Source organism: Ammospiza nelsoni, chromosome 5 (assembly GCF_027579445.1).
Source record: "Ammospiza nelsoni isolate bAmmNel1 chromosome 5, bAmmNel1.pri, whole genome shotgun sequence".
In the NCBI taxonomy this organism is placed as follows: Eukaryota; Metazoa; Chordata; class Aves; order Passeriformes; family Passerellidae; genus Ammospiza; species Ammospiza nelsoni.
In genome coordinates this window covers 33214600-33236478 of record NC_080637.1, presented here as the reverse complement: position 1 = coordinate 33236478, position 21879 = coordinate 33214600, and the positions used below count along the sequence as shown (strand labels likewise).

At 41.9% G+C, this 21879-nt stretch overlaps 1 protein-coding gene across 1 annotated transcript; it reads left to right on the top strand.

Annotated features, from left to right (window-relative positions):
- Positions 1-980: 980 nt before the first annotated feature.
- On the top strand, positions 981-21300 carry GNS (glucosamine (N-acetyl)-6-sulfatase). Its single transcript, XM_059473332.1, has 14 exons — positions 981-1195; positions 1724-1783; positions 2435-2641; positions 3660-3725; positions 4138-4236; positions 6527-6694; positions 10136-10218; positions 11562-11680; positions 12296-12399; positions 12742-12843; positions 14046-14153; positions 14821-14931; positions 16759-16919; positions 17733-21300. Exons 1-14 carry the CDS (start codon positions 1055-1057, stop codon positions 17806-17808), a joined length of 1605 nt encoding a protein of 534 aa, XP_059329315.1. The 5' UTR covers positions 981-1054; the 3' UTR covers positions 17809-21300.
- The last annotated feature ends 579 nt before the right edge of the window (positions 21301-21879 follow it).

Sequence of the window (21879 nt, the reverse complement as noted above, 5' to 3'; positions counted from 1 at the left end):
TCCGCCGCATCCATCTTCCGCGCCGCCGCCGCCGGGTTCCGGGCTCGGCGCGTCCCACGGTCGCACGCCGGGGAGGGGCGGGCAGGGGAAGGGGAAGCGGCCCGGAGAGCCCAGGCGGGAGCGCCGCGCCCGGCTCCGCTCCCTCCCCGCGCACCGTGGTAGCGGCCGGGGCGGGGGCGCTGCACCTGCCGAGGGGCGGGGACCGCGCTCCGCCTCGGGGTGGTGACACTGGGCGCGGTGACACCTGGTGCGGTACCCGTGCACCGTGCGGCTGCCGCGGAGCTCACCGCCGTCCTGCCGGCCGTCCTGCCCCTGCTCCCCCGCTGGAGGGGCGGCCCGGTTTTGGCAGTAATTCAGTACCTGCGCTGCGGCCGGTCCCCGGGACACCGCCTGCAACCCGGAGCGGATGGCGGGGTCCGCACGGCCGTCAGAGCCGGGCTCTGGCTGCGGCACCGGTGGCGGTGCAGGGAGGCCCGGCCACACGCGTAAAAGCCGCGACTAATTCAGGTCAGGAATGGGCAGAATTACAGAATGGGTAAGGTTGAGTGCTCCAACCTCCCTGCTCAGGCAGGGTTATCCAGAGCACATTGCACAGGACTGCGTCCCGCCAGTTCTTCAGTGTCTGCAGTGAGCGAGACTCCACAACCTCTTTGGGCAACCTGTTCCAGTGCACAATCACCAGCACAGTAAAGAAATTCTTCCTCATGTTCAGGTGGAACTTCCTGTGCATCAGTCTCAGCCCGTTGCCTCTCGCCCTATGGCTCGGCTGAGATGACCATTCTCCTGCCCAGAGGAGCTGCCCGTATCCTGCCGGCACGCCTCCCGCGGGTGTTTCCCCAGCCCTCGGCGGCGCGGCGCGGCGCTCGCGCTCGGGAAGCGCCTCCGCGCGGGGGCGGGGCTTGGGGCGGGGCCGCGGCTGCCGCCCGGGCCACGTGACCCCGCCCCCCGCGCTCCCGGGTCATATGCCGGGGGCGGGGCGGGCTCGCGCGCTGCTTCTGCTCCGGCCCCGCGGCCGCTCCGCGCCTGTGGCGGCCCCGACCCGCCCGGCCCCGCCATGTCCCCCGCCGCGCTGCTCCGGGCGCTGCCGCTGGCCGCGCTGCTGCTGCTCGGCCCGGCGCGGGCAGTCCGGCAGGCGCGGAGGCCCAACGTGGTGCTTATCCTCACCGATGACCAGGACGTCTGCCTGGGCGGCATGGTAACCCTGCGGCGGGGGGCGCGGGGCAGGCGGCTGTGTGGCGAGGGGGGCTCGCCGCCCGCCCGGGACGCGTACCGGGCTGTCGGACGGCGAGACCGAGCTCGGCGGGCGCGGTGTGGGCGAGGGTCGCTCGGGGTCGCGCTGGGCCCAGCCCGGAGCCGGGCAGGGGCTCACTGCGGCCTCGGGCCGAGCAGCCCCGCGGAAGGAGCGTCGCGGTGGGGCTGGCACGGGTGGGATGAGCCGCTGTGGGGCCGCGGGGCTCGGGGGGCCGGGGCCTCCCTGGAACAGGCGCTGCAGATAGGTATTCCCATAAACACTCCACACTTGGGCTCGCTTGGGCCCGCTTGTGCAATCGCTGTGGCCACGCCAGGCTCTAGCGAGAAGGAAAGGGCACTCTTAGTGTCTTGCCAGGGTTGTTCCTAAAACCTGTGGTGTTGGGCCTTTTTCCAGGCAGCCTGCTTCTAGTCCCTGGCTTCACCTGGCATCCTTGCATTTTTAGCTGATACCTTGTTGGTGCTTTCCTTTCAGACCCCCCTAAAGAAGACTAACACTCTTATTGCCCAGATGGGAATAACCTTCGTAAATGCAGTAAGTGTTTGCATGGACGCTCTGAACTTCTGAGGCGTGTGCGTTTATGTATTTTGTATCATAGGTCATCTGAGATCTTAAAAAATGCTATCAGCTTTATGAAACCTGTAGATATGGATGTGAGGTTTTTAAACTCAATTGCTACCTGCTTTTAGGTCTCAAATGAATATAACTTAAGGGGATGTTCAAAATCTGTAGTTTCACTTTCTGAAAGCACTTGTGCTCACTTCCTTAATCTGTAAAGTAAAACTTTGTGGTCTGAATATTAAAAGACGCTGCTCAAAACTCTCATCAGCTTCATGCACAATGAAAAGTCACTTCACTCTTTTCATATTCTAGTGTACCTCCATGGCTAAAATAATGGAGTGAGTCAACAATTAGTATTTTAGTGGATTCTTGCCTAAAAGAACACCATGTCCAGTCTAGTGGTGAGAAGTTGAAGGGCATGTGCTGCAGAGGCCTGAAATTGGTTTCATGTGCAGTTTTTTACTAGAGAAAATACTGAAGATATAATTCTGGGTGTCCAGAAAGAAGTAGGTTTGACTGTTTACTATATTAATCAACCTGTTAGCTGATATTTAAAAACTGTAAATTTTGGCATTAAATTGTTTTACTATCTAAGTCTTAAATCTCCTCATTCTGTTTTTCCAGTATGTCCCCAGTGCACTTTGCTGTCCCAGTCGAGCTAGCATTCTAACAGGAAAATATCCACATAACCATCATGTCGTCAATAACACTCTGGAAGGGAACTGTAGCAGCAAGTTGTGGCAGAAGATTCAAGAACCATACACCTTCCCAGCACTGCTCAAAGCTATGTGTGGTTATCAAACATTCTTTGCTGGAAAGTACTTAAATGAGGTATTTGAGTTGGTTTTTTTGGGTTTTTTGTGGTTTGTTTTAAGAGTGAAGTGTTCACTGAGGCAAATGTTCACTTGTATATTGTGCTTTAGGTTTTTTTTTTCTTTTAAACTAGGATATAGTTTCTAGGAGTTCATAGTAAGGTGTAAAATTCAGCACTGAAAGCTGTAAGGCTGTGTGTTCCTCTTGTGTGATGGAATTGGATTAGGAGCTGTATGAGGTACAGGGTTCTTAACGGCCTGTTTGCTTTGCATCTCATGGTGGAAAACAGTGGTATAATAAAGCAATGGAACATGAATCTTCACAGCACACACGGATTTGTGTCTGCTGATGTTCCTGAGGCAGCAAGGGGAAGGGAAACTCAGCTGGCTTCCTCTGAGCATGCCTTGACTCAGCAGAGTCTCTCATGCCTGCAGTTAGGGGAGCCATGTAGACTGGAGAGGGCTGCCCTGAGAAAACCCCTTGTGTTGCTCTAAGGCACCCTCTGTTTTGAGTTTGGCACTGACTCAGCAGCTACTTTCCCTATTTTGCTATCTTAAAGGCTAGTTGTTGTAGATTATTTGGCACTGAAGTGACATTACTTGAAGTTCCTACCCCTCTTGGGGGAGGATGAAGGAAGCTGTTGGTCTGTGTGGAATTCTCTTTAGTGTCTTGTGAACTGTTATCACAAAGCCTGCAAGTGTCTTGTCACATGGATGTTTTGATCACTGCTCATTATTTGATATGTATACTATGTTCTCCAGGATCTCTGCATGTTTTCGCATGCAGAATGGAGCAGGGAGTAATATTTAAATTTTACTGATGATTGCTAAGTTTTCAGTTACTGTCTAGTTATTGAACCCTGGTTTCTTTAATAGGCCTTCCATGTGTTTTTATATGCATATATATGTGGTTTTCCAGATTCTGAAATTAAATTTGGCTTGACATGGTGTTGAATAAAGCACATGAATATGAAACATAATGTCTAGCTTTGATTCATCATAATTGAAACTGTGAGTCATGTTCTCTCTTTTTTCAGTATGGAGCAGAAGATGCAGGGGGCGTAGGTCATGTCCCTCCTGGATGGAGTTTTTGGTATGCTTTGGTATGTGACTTTTTCTTTTTTTTTTTTTTTAACAACTTCATTTTGGTTGCTTTATAATCCAACTCATGTTCTATCTTTGCTAGTCATGAAAGAGCAGGAAAAGAACATCTAATGATTTAATGAAAATTTTCTTTCCCTTTATTCTTAATTGTACATTTGATCTGTGGCTTTTTCAAGGGGTACTCCTACTGAGTGCCTGGAGAAAAGAAAGCCATTTGTAAAGCCAGAGCAGTGTGAGATAGCCCTAAAACCAGTTTTGTTGGTGGAGACCACTTCTGAGAATTTTTGCAGTGTCCTTATGGCAGATGCTCATAATCTATTTGACAAATGCTCGGGGGCAATTAATTTGGGTTATTTCAAGTAATCAATGTACATGTTGCTTTGAATAAGTATCTCTGTCACTTTTTCACAGGAGAAAAATTCAAAGTACTACAACTATACTCTCTCAGTAAATGGCAAAGCACGAAGGCATGGTGAGAACTACAGTGTAGATTATCTGACAGATGTACTGGTAAGAAATTTTGAACTGTGTGGTACAGAAACTGCTTATGACCAAATAATGCCTCATGTTGGGGACTTGGGAAAGACTGAGATAATTTCTTAGGCTGTATTAATTTACAAATGGACAATTGTACTGTTGTGAGGGTGCGTGGCATTTATCAGCAAAGCAAGGCCGAGTATATTTAAAAATGACAGGCTTATGTTTTAGCTGTGCAGAGGAAAGGGGTTCCAGCCATTTGCTAGCCAATAGCCTCACTGAGGAGTTAATACTGACTGCTGTGCTGCAGGAGAAACAGGTAGGCAGAGATTTAAATTACTTTATACAAGGATAGGTTTCATTATAATATGCAACTTCTGTAACAGATTAACTGGGCCAGGATTTCAGTAGGAAGTATATAAAAATAAACTTCACACCGTGTTTTGTTTCTTAGGTATTATGATGTGTTAGTATCTTGTGGTCTCCAACTCCATCAGTCTGATAAGTTGTAAATATTGTAAATATTAAAGCTTAATCAGTCCTTCTTAGTATCTGAGGGCAATGTGTAGCTCGTCAGGGGAGGTTTTAGCCTCTTTATCTGCATAAAATAAAGGCAGGTAACAAAGATGTCAGATCCTTTAAGGAAGGATGGAAGAGTTACTTTAGCTCTCTTAAGGCCCTGTTTGGCAAGGGGCTGGGGGGAGGGGGGATTATCCCCCGGTCTGCCAAGCAGGAGTCACAATTTGATGTGCTGTTACAGTGTACAGTTGGTACTGGGTTACAGTGTATAGTAAAACTCACTGAAATGCTTCTCTAGAAATGTCTCCTCCTCCAGTCTTGTAGTGTTTCATTGGCATCCTGAGGAGTTTAATTCCACTGGGGGCTCAGATATAGACAGCTGCTTACTAGCAACAGCACTGATTGATGTTTCTTAGGGTTCTGAACAACTGTCTGATTAAATTTAGATTTACATTGTCTAAAGCTAGATTGGAATTGATAAGCCAGAAGTGAGACTGTCCTATTACAGGCATTGTACTGGGTTTTTTTGATCCTTCAGCAGCTCGTAAGCATTTTGTCCAACAGGTCATTGTTGCATAAACTGCTTATTTGTGGTATGTTACCTATTGATACAGCATTGTATCACAATTTTCAGTGTGTTACTTTCTTCCTGTAGTTACCAAACATGTAACCAGCATTCCAGAGACAGTGTTCAATTCATTTGCTGGGCAGTGCATAGGAATAAATTGCTTATGCAAAGTTCCTCTGTTGTGATGCTCAAGCTTTCTTGTATAAGGGCACCTGGGTATTTGAGTCTGGTATTAAGCACCCAAACACCTGAATCTTTTTACTGCACTTCTCACATGTTGCTGTTTAAGCTCCTAATGAAATCAAAGTTGGCCACGCTACGAGTTTCTGAATGGTTCTTATCCTTCCTTGACTCTGCTGACATATAACTGAAGTTGAGCCCTTGTTGCTTAGATGCTAAATTTAGAAGGAAGGAAGAGGGGAATTCCTGGTGTATTGTTTTTTTCCTAGAGAAAGAAAAGGTTATCCAAAATGGGGTGTACTAATCAGGCAGGAAAAAAAATGTTGCAAGATTTGAATACTGAAGAACTCATCTACAAGTAATACCTTTGAAGCTGTAATTTTAAAGGCTGACCTGGGGAAGTGAAAATGGAACTTGCAATTTCTTTTGACTTGCTCCTTGAAATTGTGTATAGGCTGAAACAAAAATGAAAGTACAGTGGTGTGAGTGCATTTTGGCACTGTTCTTCACCAGACCTCCTGTTTTCAACCCTTGTAATCTTGCAGCTTGCTGTAGAATGAGCATAGGCTATAAACAGTGGGGCTGAATTTTTTTTTTTTTCAGAACTATTGCTATTTCTCAAGAAAGCTGAAGCTCTTAAACTGGGATCTGTCAGATGGGAGATGGCATCCTAAAGTCTCAGATTTGGACTGTGTTGAAGAAAACTGTGATTTTACTTGATTAAACCAGAGTATAGGTGGATTTTGTTGTACTTGGAATAGGCCCAAACTTCTGATGAGCTTTCCAGGTCTAATTCATGCAAGGGTCTGAAGTAGAAAGTCGTTTGAAGATGTGAGAAAAATGATTTGATTCACATGAGCCACTTGGGGTTATTTTTATTATGAACTGCTGTTCTAGACAGCAGTAGGTGAGCAAGCAGTAAGTTTTTGAAGTAGTTTAAATGTTTGCAGTATTACCGAGCTCTAAATAAGTTATGAATGTCTAGTTTGGATTTGTCAAATAGTTGCTCTTTTCCTCTGACGCATGACTTTTCTTCTCAAACAACACTGTTCACAGGCCAACATGTCATTGGACTTCTTGGAGTACAAATCTAATTTTGAGCCTTTCTTTATGATGATTGCAACCCCAGCACCGCACTCCCCTTGGACACCTGCTCCACAGTATACAAAGAGCTTTCAGAATGTCAGTGCACCAAGAAACAGCAATTTTAATATTCATGGCAAGGTAAGCTAACTAGCAAGAACCTGTGTGGCTTTATTCTAGTTTGTGAGAGCAGAAGGCAGTGGCCCTGACTTGCATTTTAGATTAGGCGAGTACTATGACTACTTACTGGTTGTTCAGTCGTGTTAAATCGGTGTGTGTCAGGGTCAGATAAGTTTGTTGTGACTTTGAGATATTTGCACGCTAATGTCTTGTAAAAAAACAACACAGTGGCAAAAGTGATATGGTAGTACAATGGAATTATGATTGATAAAGACAAAAAGTGAATTCTGTGACCCGCTTCTAGACTCTTTTGAAGCTCTTAAAAATTGATTAGGATTGCTCTTGGTATATTCAGGGGCAGGCATAGGTAATGTGCTACTCAAAGGCTTGGGTGAAAAATGGCAAGAGCCCTTTCTTCTTTCATACATCTGCTTATGGATGGGGGCAGTCCATTCCAAAGCTTCCCCAAGGTGGGAGCATGTCAGGTTAATCAGAGGACTCTGGAATCATGAACCATAGGGCCCAGGGTTAGTGAGTGCTTTGAAAACTTGTTTGCTAAAATAACCTAGTGTTACAAATTCAGACATCCTTGTGACAGGGCAGTACCTTCTACTGCTGGCAAATATGGCCAGATATGGTCTAGTTCAGACTAATCTTCTGCAACTTACTCTGCCAGTGTGTGAACTTCTCAAGCAGTTAATTTGGTGAAAACTTACAGAAGTTTTGTATTTTTGATTCAAGTAATTTAAAATATAGAACACATTCCTGTTCGGTGTTCATTTGTTTAGCTTCAAGATTTGCTTCTTATCTTAAGACTGAGATAATGTTGCCTAAATGTCTATCAGGAGCCCAGTCATACCTCAGGTCACTGTGACTCCTGTAGTACAGAATGAGACTTGTTTTTAGCTGAGGACTCTAGCTTGCAAAATGACCATGTGCTCATCAGTATGGTAGAAAAACATGAATGAAAGGACAGAAAAGGGCTGCAGGCAATACCAAATATTTTAGCCCAATCTTTTTAATTTCCAACTAGAGAGTGGGAATCAGATTGAGGGTTTTTTTCTTCCATAAAGGGATTCCAGATTTTGTCTTAAGACTCCATTACTGTAATAAAGTGCTTTTAAAGTAATGATTTAGAAATAACTTGACCAGTGAAGTCAGCAGCTAGCAAAATACGCACTGTGGAGTTCCCTTTTGTGATGTAAAAGCTCTGCCTGTGTCTGTATAACACAGAACAAAATGCTGGACTTAATGTTTGGCAGTTGGTATCTGTGGATACAGCAGTTTTACTGGAGGACTAGCATTACCTTCCTTCCTAGACACAGCTAATGTGTGTTTCTGCAGCTGGCAGTGTTGTGGCCTTGAAGCCTAAATCTTCTTGGAACTTCAGTGTTTTCTAGAGCTGTACTGTTCTCTAGGGCAAGCATGATTCCTACAGTAGCAGTAAACATGGAAAGAGGCTCAGACCCTCACTGATGTTGTAATGCTTGCTTGACGGTGTTGGATTAGTCTTGACTCCTAAAGAAATGTTGCCCCACTTCCCTGTACTGGATGTGGGCAAGAGCTACTAAGAGGAACCATTTAGGCAGAATCTCAGCATGGAAAGTAGGAATTAAACTCTTGTATATGTCACTGGTCAGAGTCTGAGTTTAACTTCTGCTTTGGATCCTCAGCTAGAAATGATCAGCAGCTTGGATTCCCAAGCAGAATTATTAATGACCAGATGAGTTTTATCTAAGCTGTTCTAAAAGAGAAGTTGATCAAGATATGTGTTGGGTACCTCTCTTGCAGGCCTTGCTTTTCCTGCATCAAAGTACTGTTGTGTTCTGATTCTTGCAACACACTGTGTATTGTCTCAGTCTCCTAAAATTTCTCCAAGAATGGAGCTTAGGGAGGCTGCAGGATTGGTGGATTGCTTTGTATATAAGTGCTGAAAGAGACATGACAGGGAAGCAGATTTGAGAACTCTGAGTAAGTGTGAAGTTTATTGAAATCCACAAAGGTGTGGAGTGCTGTGTGAAGTTTTTGAAGCTTCAGAGAAAGGTAAGAAGAATAAAATACTCCAAGAGGAGGATTCTGCTGCACTACGTTGCTTATCCTGCCTGAGCTACCTGTGTGGTTGTGCTTTATGAAGCTCCTCTCCTAAGCATAGCCCTTGTGAAGGGAGCTGGTGCACTGGTGATGTTGCCAGCTCCTTTGTTCTCTGAAGAACTTCTGCTTAGCTGAAGGTCGGATTTGTGTTGTATTTCCTTACCTTTTCCTCTCTCAGCTGAGATCAACTGTGTCTCTCCAGAGAATTGTTTTACAACTCCTATAAAAGAAACAGCTGAATGCAGCAGGTTAAAGTAAACTGGATACAATATTAAGTCTCCATGCCAAAAATCTTTCCTTCGGTAGTCAAGAGCAGAAAACAGGGAACTTATATGAGTCACTTTGTTGTGAGTCCCTAAAGCCTGAGCCCTTCAGTCATTTGCTTGTGACAGGAGGGAAATTGCATAACAAGAGGCTCTACACAGAGGAGTGACCACCTAAATACTGCCTTAAGCTGAGGGTGATGAGTGGGTCATCTCTGACCTACTAAATGAAAAATGTAAAGCTGCCCTGACATGACTGTTCTCTTTGTTCTGATCCCCACTAATACTAACTTTCAGGTTGTTCACAACAGACCTTCCCATGTATTTGTACAGCAGGTGACCCAGCTCAGACTAGTCCTTCAGTGTGGAAGTATCACTTTTTATATGAATTACTTCATCTCCATTACTTTGGGGGTTGTAGGCAAGGAAAGAAAGAAAGGATCAGTTTCTAAAAGTTGGGAATACATCTGGAAGAATCCATGATGCTGCAGCTAAAGAAATGCTCTTGTTTTGCATTCAAAATCTAAATAAAATAATAATGTTCTGTTTCATTCAGTAGTTACCAGCCCTGATTTCTTAGACTGCCAAGGATCTGATAGTGGCACTGTTAGATATTTGAACTCACCTGCTTATAACTTAGATAATTTTAATTGCTTTGGGTGCAGGAGCTTTTGCCCACCTTGCTACCTGTTGAGATGCTCACCAATTTTGGTCCCAAAAGTACCTCACTTCTGACAACCAAGTCCAATCTTACAATGATGCTCAATGCTTCATATTGTTTTCCTCAGATCTGTCTTACACGATCACACTTTTACCTCTGAGAGAGCCTTCCCTAGATCCTTTCACAGTTTTCTTCCCTGATCTGCTTTGAAAAAATCCACATTTGTTTTCTTCACATCAAGGGCTAAGCATAATGGAGCTGTACTGTATCTTAATCTTGAAAGTTAGTTTTTACATGAACCAACAGGGAAAACTGAAGTCAGGTCAGTTTGATAGCATTGCCTGACTTTTTCACAGGAATTGTTTTTGTAATTGCTCTAAGAAAGGCTTAAAACCTGATACTTCTCCCATACTCTAATCTTTGTTGTTTTATTTGGTTTTTTTTTAGAACAAGCACTGGTTAATTCGACAAGCAAAGACTCCAATGAGCAACTCTTCAATACAGTTTCTTGATGATGCCTACAGAAAGCGGTAAGAATTTTTCTTACCTGTTGCTTAAGGTTTCTAATCAGAATTTATAAGGTGTGGATTTTTAAAAAAAGTTGTAGTAAGTCTGACAATTGATATCAGATTACCTCTAATAACAGTTGATATCAGATTACCCCTAATAGTTCTCTGGCACTTGTCTCAGAAGACCGCATGACTTTGTTTATATTTGGCAAATAAACTTTGGCTTCAGAAATACCATGTTCACAAATGCTGCCATTATTTGTCACAAAAAAGACCAATTGCACCTGAGCTCTCTATTGCTTTTCTTTCAGTCCACCACAGGGTTTTATTTAAAAATGGCCTTACCTTCTACTTCACTTAATTCCAGTTTCTTGCATGATGTACATCAAATGTAGTTGATCTGTCTGCCAGCTAATCTGATTTATTAATTGTGTCTCTCAGTCTGTATGTGGGAATGCCTGACTGGCCAGGCCAGGTGCTAGATTCCTTTTTATAAAGGGGATGTGGTGAATAATGTGCAGACATGACTTGTTCCCTTTTTTAATAAAGAGCAAGGGTATTTGTTTGCACCACAGATGCTTTCTTTAAATGTTTTGAAACAAACATTACCTAAATCGTTGATCTTCGTTTTGAGCTGTTACCAGGCATTATCTTGTGACTTTGGAGATGGAAACACAAGATTTTTCAGACTTTTGCTTTATAAAGCATGAAGGTGAAAATTATGCAGCAGCATTTTAAGCTGAGAAACAGCAGAATCCAAGATTTGAATAGCTGTACTTAATTCAGCCTGATAGTAGTCTGTAGAGAGTGGTGGAAGCAATCACTTTTCTTAGCAGCAAATCCCATGACAATGAAAAGAACTTGTAGAAGTTGAAGGCTTTAGATACACTGAAATAATGGACCCTAACATTACATGAGTAGTACAAAACAGCTGGTACAGTTTTCAAGCAGAAAGGATCCTATAAAGACAACTAAATTCATGGTTGATTTTCATTTTAATATTAAACTACATATAAAGAACTAATAACAATTGACCTTGCAGGAGATAACTGACTTTTTGTCACTATGATGCTTCAAGGTTGGTCTTCACTGTGCCCAGATAAGGAGTAATCAGCATTTTGATGTCTTTCACAGACACTACAGAAATCAAAAAGAACTGAGGACAAACATTGTATTTCTATCTTTATTGCAGCTTTTAAAATAGTGTAGTAGTCTATGAAGCTTGTTTTCAGAATTTGTAAACAAAATAATTCACTTACAGTGCATATGCTGCTGACTGGAAGCAGGGTATAAGTGTCCTACTTGCAGTCAGGGTTATTCCAAATTGTTCACACTCAAATGTGAAGTACTTTGTTTCTGTATAGGTGGCAAACTCTGCTGTCAGTAGATGACCTGATAGAGAAACTCGTGAAGAAATTGGAAGTGAATGGAGAGTTAGACAACACATACATCTTTTACACATCAGACAATGGCTACCACACTGGTAAGATTTTCACTGCTTACTGCTTATTTGTAGAGGAATTGCATAACCTTTCACCCTCATGACCACTCCAGAAAATGGGAACAGCAGCTGTGGGAAGTTATAGATGTCAGAAGTATTGATTTGAATTGCAAAACAATCTGGGGTTGCAGTGTGGGGTGTTTGGGATTTTATTGTTATTTTTTGGGGTTTTTTTGGTTGTGGATTTCAGCATTAATTTCTACCAGTGTATCCTGGTATGCATAAAATTAGGACAGAAATAAAGGAAGGGTCTCTGTGTTCTTTTGGAAGAGTTGGTATAAGAGGGTTATCCAGTAAAAATATGTCAAAGACTGCTCTGTATCGTGTTGCACAAGTGCAGTATCTAAGCTGTTAAGCTTTGTAAGATATGGCTTATACTTTGAAGTTATCTCTGCTGTCCTCCAATTTATTAATATAGTTCAGGTTAACAACCTCTCTTCTTTAAAAATGGGCTGGTGGTAATAATGTGCCCATAACAGAGGGGGTGGAACTAGATGATCTTTGTAAGGGCCCTTCCAACCCAAACCACACTACAGTAACACAAGGCTGATAATGTAATCAAAAAGCCATTTAACTTTTCCATCTTCTCTTGTTTAGGCCAGTTTTCCTTGCCAATAGACAAACGGCAGCTCTATGAGTTTGATATCAAAGTTCCATTGCTTGTTCGAGGACCAGGGATAAAACCAAATCAGACAAACAAGGTAAGAAAAAAGTGAAATCCCAGTAGAGATTTATTTTTAACGTTGTTTCACAGTTACCACTTTAGCTGCTGATTCATTGCCCTGCATACATATGTATCCATAAAATGAAGTACACAGAGTGGAAGAAAGTGCAAAGGCCTCCTCACAAAAAAGCTGTCTGTTCCTTCTTGAATCAAATAAAGCCATTGAAGGCCACAAAAGCAAACTAATTTTGAACTCACTTTGCAAATTCCCTACCACTGCTTTTCAATGTTACAGGGTTCATTAGCCCATAAAAATGAAATTAGGTAGTGTTTAAAATAGGTTTTGAACTTCTGAAGTTAAATTCTTCTCATCCTGCAGATGCTTGTTGCAAATATTGATTTGGGTCCCACTATTCTGGATATTGCGGGATATGACTTGAATAAGACCCAGATGGATGGGATGTCACTGTTGCCACTGTTGGTAAGTAGGGATAGGGGTAGTAACCTGTAGTTCTTGCAGGGGTAATTCTTCAAAGTCACTGCTACTTCCTTTGATAGATTAGGTTGTCTCATAACCCACATTCTTCCTTTGATGTTGTTTTCAAGTGGGATGCTCATAGCTGAGTAAAAAAAGTAGGTATGTTTCAATGCAGATACATTTTCATAAGTGCTAAAACTTTGTGGTCATATTCTAATAGAAAGTTGTGTCATCCTTTGGATAATTCTCACACTTGTAATAATTCCTGTTTTGAAGCCTGTATTTTGTTTCCATCTTGCATTCTCCTTCCCCTTTTCCTTAGCTTTTCTCAGCATAGGAATAGGAGAAAAACAGACTGTTCTCATTAAATCTTTGGTTTGACTCCATTTTCAGTAGAACTGTTGTTTCCTGCCAAACTCTAGAAGAGTGCATGTGGTTTTATAAAGTAAACTTGACCTTTTTAATAGGTGAGCAGAAGCCTGTTTAAATAAAGCTGCTTGCAGGTGATCTGTTTAGTTTTAATTAAATTTAGTCTATAAATTGAAGGCAGCTTACTTGGAAAGTAAGCTTGGAAAGATCATCCAGACTTCAAATGGTGCTTTGCTCTTTAAACCTTGTATCCAAACCTTAAGCTGTTCTTTAGACAGAAGCAGGTAAAAGGCACCTGTTCTAAACTCTGGTGGAATCAAATTTGAAACTCATGTTTTGCTGCATATGCCTGTGGTGGTGCTGTATATTAACTGTAAACTTTCATCTTCCTCTGTCTTTTAAAATGCTGCTACAAATAGACCAGCTTAAAACCTAGTTGTTTCTTAAAGCTGTTTCTTTTTTTGCTTGGTTGGTTTTTTGCCAAGGGTATCTTTTTTCCATCTGTTGTGGTAATGTGATACAAATCAAAGGGAAACAGCCTTGTTGCAGGGATCTTGTCTATAGGATAGTAGTATTTGGTCATGTGGCTCCTACTTGGTATTACTGCATGATCTTTACAAATTGAAGATAGTATTTTAAACCCTCACAGGAAGGTGTACTAATATTTTTGGTTTAATCCCTGTCTTTCAGTTACATAAGACCTTCTAACCTAAAGCTAATTATTTAGGACTGATACTGCCTAGTAAGCAGTGGACAGTGTTAGTGTTATTCCAAGCATGGAGAATTTTTTCTATTTCACATTACAGTAGATACTAAGTTGTGTTAACCTCTTGTAGAGAGGAGACAAAAATGTCACGTGGAGATCAGACTTCTTGGTGGAGTACCAAGGAGAAGGATACAATGGCAGTGATCCTACCTGTCCTGGCCTAGGACCTGGAGTCACAGTAAGTAAGACAAGATCTGTTAATATTAGGGACTAGCTGCTGAATTAAACCTGTTTGTGTGGGCTAACCTGGTTCTGCATGGAAGCTCCCAGTGTGTTGGTAAGTAGGAGCCAGCTCTGTAGCTCCCGTGCAGCATTTCACAATTGGAAGGAGATGTCCAGCCATGTGGAACTGGCATGTCCATATGACCAGACAGATCACAAAAACCCTTTCAGTGGGAATCTATGGAGCCTCAGGGCTGGAGACTGATGCATGAAGGTGTGGGCTTAAGTCAAGTGTGTGACAATGACATAATGTTCTTTCTAAACTTTCAGTACCTGCACAATTGCACAATTCTTGTTCGTGATTATTAAGTCACTAGTTACTCTCTAAATTGAAGCAGTTTGCTTTGCTTTACTAAAGTAAAGCATCCCATTGGTGCTGTCTTCAGTAGTGTGTTGTGCTGTTCTCTCCTGTGTATGTACATTTGTTTCCCAGACAAAATGCACTTAGTCATGGTGAGTTTAATAACAACACTGAGTTTTTGCTTAAAATCCCCAGTGGAAATTTGCACGTGCTAAATTAAGATCTGGGTGTTCATGCTAGCTGCAGTTAGCATGAGCTGGTACAGACTCTAGGAAAAGTTCATCTTCTGCCCTGAAGTTTTTGTTTGCTGCTTGCCTCACAGCACTGCTTCCCAGACTGTGTGTGTGAGGATTCCTATAACAACACGTACGCCTGTGTAAGGACCCTGTCAGCTGCCTGGGACCTGCAGTACTGTGAGTTTGATGACCGGGAGGTAAGTCTGTCTGACTAGATGTCAGCTGTGCACAGCCTGGGTCTGTCTGCACTCTTATCAGCTCTCAAGGCTGACTGCCATTGCTTGCAGGATAAACACTCAAGCACTTATCTCCTATTGTGAATGTTTGACCAAAACTGTAGTTGAACTACAGGGTTTTGGGAGGAAGGGGGAAAAAGGGGTGTGGGAGGGGAGTGAGGCCTAAACTGTGATTATCACCTTCTGGTATCACCTAACAGCCTCACAGGGAGCTGTGCTGGGCTGGTTTCAGTTCTCTCTCTCAGCCTAGCTCCATGTAGCAGTCTCTTTTAAGCAACAAATATTTTCTGATACCATAAACACAGCAGAGGTACAGTGTTCAACTCTTTTACTTGGAAAGACCTGAAATTCCAGGTTAATAATTTCTTACCTATTATTTCCTTGTTTGTCTGGCAAAAACAGTGGTGAAGTTACAACTGTGGGAAAGGTCTCTGACCTTATCTTGAGTAGTTTGGGTGTAAGGGTCACAACATCCCCCCTTCAGAGGCTGCTCAGGTTTCTCTGTGGGAGCACGTGCTGTATGTACCAAAGGTGGTGTGTCACGGGGCTGATCTTGAGTTGTGCTTGTTTGCACACAGCTGCTCCAACAAGCATGTGGGGCTTGAGGCAGCTGGGTCACAGATCTAACGAACTGTGCTGGCAGCAGCTGTGCAGGCACTGCATGAACAGCAGGTATGCCCAGTAACATGTACCACACAACATGTTGTATGCTAGTCTACAATGGGCAGCTTAAGCCAGGGGAGGAAATCCCACAAGAGGTTTTTGCAGTAAGTGTCAAAAACTGTACAGGAAACCAAAATATCAATTAGCAGACCCTGGACTTCAGTTTTCCCCTTTCTGACAATGATGATCAAGTTAAACAAGTCTCGTGGATTTCTTTGTAAAAGTAGTCTCCAAAGTTGACTCAATAGTACTCTTCATGTCACTTTGGGATTTTTCTACTAAGAATGTATGGCTGTGGCATTTTTGGGTGACTCTGCATACCTGAGCTAGGTGGAATAACACCAACAGCATGGGAAAGGTGCAACAATGTGGCTTCTATAACCTTGCTATGAACCTTGTAAGAAAAAGGCCAAAGTCTGTCCGATATGTCTCTGTCAGAGTCAGACACAACTCAGCCAGTTTTTATCAGTATCATCTGCAGTCAGGCCTCCTACTCTAGCACAGACAAAACCACAGCTAAATTCTTGAGATACTATTGACCAGTATTTGTCCCACAGAAGTGTCTAGAGAGTTAATGTACCAAAAAACAAGTCTGCCCTAAAATCCTCCAGACAAAACTCAAAGTACATGCACACAGAATAAATTTTTTCTGTTTGAGGCTGTAGCATTCTTGTATTCAGCCATTTTGTACATGAAGAAGTTAAGACACCTGTCTTGGTATGATAGCTCTAAGTAGCTAATGAGTATAGAATGTTGATGTGGTGGTCATGAAATAAAGTTGTTTTGACATCCATTAGTGAAAAGACTGCCAGCTTAGGCAAGGCCTCTTACTGTAGTCTTACAGTCATAAGAAAATGTTGGAAAAGAATCTGCTGTGGCAGGTGAGTACTTTAGGTGAAAGTAAAAACTTTTCCAACAAAACTGTGCTACAGCAAAACTTTGCTTGCACACTGTCCTGTCTTTGACCAGGCAGCTGCATGGCTGAACACAGCTTATGTGTGGGGCTGCTGCAGCAGAGTTCAGACTAACATCTGAGACTGTGCGCTGCCATAAAGCATTCTTCCCAAACAATGTCTGTTAATTAGCATTCAGGACTTAATACAGTGCAGGAACTTTCTTCTACAGGTGTTTGTGGAAGTGTATAACTTGACTGCAGATCCACACCAGATCAATAACATTGCTAAAACAATTGATCAAGAAATTCTAGAGAAGATGAACTATCGACTAATGATGCTGCAGTCCTGCTCAGGAGCAACCTGCCGCACACCAGGTGTCTTCGATCCAGGGTAAGCAGTGTAACACTTCATTACTGTAACACTTTGAAATATAACTATGTAGTTTTTAAATTCAGCCTTTATAGAGGGTTTTTGTGATGTACATACTGGCTTTTCAATAGAGATGTTTTCTTGATGCTGCTATTTTTTAATGGTTAATCTATATTTTAACTTACCATGTATAACTTTGATGATTTGATACTAGTACTTTAATGTTGTCAGACATTGTTGACTTAGCACAATTGTACACTTTAACTATTTTGAATAGTCAAGAGACTGACCTCAGGTTTGTCTGCAAACCAGGAAAAGTTCTGCTGGTTTCTGTAGGCAGATATTTTCCAAGTACTAGCTCTGATTGTTCCTAGAGATGTTGTATGCAGGAATGTTTGCTGCAGGACCTGAGCTGTCTGTATTACCTGTTGGAAGTAAATAGCACTTTGTGCCTCAAAACTCAGTCACTGGTCATTTGCACCAAAGCTTTTTAAAGCAGCATTTAAAATGTCCTTATAGTGTCCTTAAAGTGCTGCATAAGTTTGTCATTTGGGACAGCAATGCTTTCTGTTAGAATGTAGCTCCTGAATGCGTGATGCTATACATGCCCCTATGCTGCCTGTACATTGTAGCTAGGATTTATTTCCTTGGAGACGCAGCTTTTGGTTGCATGTTGTTACAGTTTATCTGTTGTAATAGCGCTGCTGTGTACTGCTGAGGAAGCAGCTTCTCCCATAGCCTTGCAGCAGAGCTCTTCCAGCACCAAGCCCTGTGGAAGTGCTGGTCCCTGCAAGCCCAGCAGCTGACCCTGACTCTGTCTGTTCCTCTCTGCAGGTACAGGTTTGACCCACGGCTCATGTTCAGCAATCACGGCCTGCGGGCTCGGAGGTTTTCTGCACAGTTCTTGTAAAACCCTGAAGGGCCTCTTGCAATGGGCTCCCACAAACCAGTTCCTCCAGTGACTGCAGCAGGTCTGTCTCTGTTAACTTTCGCTGATTACAGCTGGAAGACTTCTAATGGGCTTTTCAAACCCTGTTTGGAAGGAAACCCCTTGTCTTTAGCTGGTTGCCTTGTGCAATATATATATTTTACAGCTGAACTCTAACTGTAAATTGTTAGATACAGCTAATCAGTCTTGCTCAGATTACCACCTTTGTCTTTCAATTACCTTTTCATATCACAGGCACAGAGGTGAACCTATGTCTATGAATCTGAACAGTTTATTTTGTTCTAAAAAATAAGTAAATGTGTATTTGAGTCAGGTTAGATAGGCAGGTGCTATTGCACAGTAATGCTCACCCATATTCAGTGTCACAGACCTTCTTAAAATCTGTGCTTAATTATAGGTTTCCTGTATTAAGCTCCAGGCTGTTAAGGACAATAGCAACCTAGCCCAAAAGAGTAGGGAGGGCATTAGTCAAAAGTGTAGGATCTGAGTAGCAAGTGTCTTGTACAGAATTAAAATCCATCTACTAAATAGTCTCTTTCAATGAGACCACTTTGAGATGAGACCAATGAATTTTGTAGGACAGCTTTGGTAGCTTGCAAACAAGAATGTAATTTCAGTCTCCTGGTTTTAAATGCTAGGCTGGGTTACTGTGTACTACTGAAAAACCTTTTAGGGTTTTAGACTGACTTCCTAGTGAGTTGAGAGACTGTTGATACTAACAAGAATTCAAGTAAGTGTGCCTGTGCTTTGAGCTAACTCTTCAGTCTGTTTTAATACACAAACAGAAGTAATACTAAAATAAACAAAATCCAACAACCAGGGTACCGCAGTAGAGGTGATCTGTTTCTAACCTCCAAATGTCTTGAATTGTCTAACTTCTTATGTTGATTAGATTCTTGAAGGTAAATTATTTTGAAAGCAACTAGGTAAAAATAAATCATAGTATCATTGCTCACTAGACATTAGGCTAAGAGCTATTTTAGGCAGTTTAAATGCTTCATAGAGTGTTGCTTTTTGATTGAGACCTAACTACTTGGAACCTTCAAAAAGTGGCCTTCACACCAAAGGTCTGCATGGCAGAAGTCACTTGGTTTCCCTCCAAAAGGGTGATGTCTTTTCAGCCTTCTGATTAGGCTTATCTGAAATGCAGCCATCATGTGCACCCAAACTTCAGTATCTTTCTAAATCTTGAAAAACACATAAACTTGCATTACCATGTAACTTCTGTATAGATTCACTGGCAAAACACCATCTGGAAACACTGAATTATGGATCTTCTGCAAGACAAGTTGTGTTGCTTGTGGGCAAATCAACTCTGTTTTCAGGCATGATAATCATTCCCTTATCAAACAAACTGTAGCAAAACTATTTAGTGTTCAGTTATTTCACATCTCTTACCCCTGCAGAGAGCATGATTATTTTAAATAATCATTAAGTAGGCAACAAAGTATGACTCAAAACTGTGAAGATGCATACCCCAGTGTGCAGATCCACCAACTGGATACAAGCAATGCTACAATAAAATAAGTTGAATTTTCTTGGCTTTTAGTTCTGAGGCACAGAAGTCCTTAATGTAGCTTAGAATTGCAAACTTCTGTGGTGGTCTACAGGTTTGATTTTTACAGAACTTTTGTTTCAAATCTCTCAGAAGTGACCAAATATTTGGAAGAAAAAAAAGCTTGAAAGGTAATGTTTCAGCTGAGGCATCTGTATAAATGCAGAGGGTTTTGGATAGTCAGACTCCTTACATGCTTTCAAAAACTCAGGACTTTTTTTTTTCTCTCAACTACAACTGTAGCTTTATCCTGCTTTGTGTTTCTCATGCTTTAGTATTGGCCATCAGTATCCTTTATACACTGTTTTGTCTCTAGCAACCAAACCAAAGTTGTCTTCAGGCTCCCAAGGGTTTTCTTACTGAGTTCATGTAGGTAGTGTTTTGCTTGGAGAATTCTAGCAATTCAGACCTGTTCTTTGTTTAAACTTCATTTTGGTAGCTGTGTGGAGGCTAGTGTGAAATACATGGGCTGCTGCACATTAAACCCTCATCAGTCCTATCAAATCTGGGTCCTACATCAAGTTTCTGCTTTAGTTTCAGTGCAAGTAATGTGCATTTTGTTGCTCCTTATTAGAAAAAAAAACTTTGTTATGAGTACAGAAATGTAACTCTAATACAGTCTTTTCTTAAAGTGATTTTAAGCCCTAACAAGGACGTGTTCTTTTGAATTAATTTATTTTTTGCCTAATTAGTAATATGGAAGCTGACAGAATTGATGCAGATTATTCAGTATGAGTGACCAGATGTTTTACCCAAATTGATCCTCTTGCTGTCTGCACATACCTGTAAAGCATTTCATTGCAAGGCTCAGTAATTTAACACACTCACTGTCAGAGAACCACACTATACCTGAATTCTGGCCTAGGTAGTAAATGTTCTATTAAACTGAAATTCAGAATTAAATTAATCAGTCCTTACTTAGTGGGTTAGGAGAATATTTGATTCACTCCCACTTCTGATAAAGTCTTGAAAATTGTTAAGCATGTAGTTAAAGGAAGAACAGGAACCAAGAGCTGCCTGCCTTCCATTGCTTTTAGAGCAGTTTATCACTTGTGTCTGTTGCCATAAAGCAGTTAATTCTGAGTATTTTTACAGCCACAAATGAACAGTGTTAATTCTTATCCTTGATAATTAAAAAAACCACTATGAAGGATCTTTGACTCTTATCCGGATCTAATTCCCAACTAAGTTATTTGAAAACTAAATGGTCTTTCTGGATTTTCCCTTTCATGTGTTATTTGACCTCGGCTGCATCTATACCTGGTCATGGAAGGCATTCATGTTAAACATACAGAGTTTTAAATAAAGGGCCTTACTGGTGCAGAGTTGAGTTTAAATAAAATGTGATCATGTTTTTTTACTTTTTTAAAAAACCATTATTATCAAAAGCGGAGCTGTGTTTTTTTAATGATCTGATCTGGTAAAGTAGATACTATACAGGGAGAAATACAATTAATAACTTCCTTATGCTACCATAAATCAAACCAACATTCATTATCATCACTTCAGCATAAGCGAATACAGCCACTACCTGCTTACCCAGTGTGGGCCCAGAAAACTGGGCTTCTTCATTCTGGGGAATGAAGCTGTAGCAGGAACATGTACATGGAAACACACACCCAAAGCAGGTATAATACCTTTTCAATCAAGTTAAATTTGAGACTGATTCATCAAGCTGATTACAGTGTATGAACATAATGAAACAGCTGTCATTATTGTGATTCAATTAAAATGAATTATCTTTGTATGTCTCTCTGTATGTGAGCATACTTTGCTGTAGCATGTTGTGAGTATATTTCTGCTGTTTTGAACATCTGTTTAGAAAGTGCCCTTCCAGAGGACCCTGTTCACTGCTGCACTTTTGAAGAAAGAAAAAATAAACTGCCTATCAAACTTCCTATCTTTGTTACTGAGCTTGAGTCAAACTTTCCTACAGGAATAAGCTGTGTCATGTGTGTAATGGCTGAATTCCTAAGCCCTTAAAAGCCTCTGCTTTACTGCCTCCTGCCTATAATGGGCTACTTCATATGGCCACAGGGAATCTTATTAGTGTGTAGCAGGATACCACCTGACTACTTTACCCCAGGAAGAAACCCTGAGGTGAAGGAACAAAGTGAAATAGAACCTGTACTTGCTTGCATTTCCTTGGAAACTGGTGTAGTTGAAGAGATGGAAAACAGAGAGCACAATGGAGAAACTGCTGTTCATAATTAAGAGTAATATGTTCTGCCCCAGGAAAGAGGAAGACTGAAATCCCATGTGAGGCTTTTTCCAAAATGGGAACTGTGACCAGCAGTAAGATCCATGCTACTTCTTCACCTCAATCCCTGTTACAGAGCTGAGTTTGTTGGATGATTCTGTTTAAAAATACTACATACATTTCCTGAACTGTAGAAGGTGGTGACTTGGTACACCTTTAACCTGTTTAAGTCTGAGGCTTTCACAAGCTGTTAAAACATGTATTTCTGCATTTTATT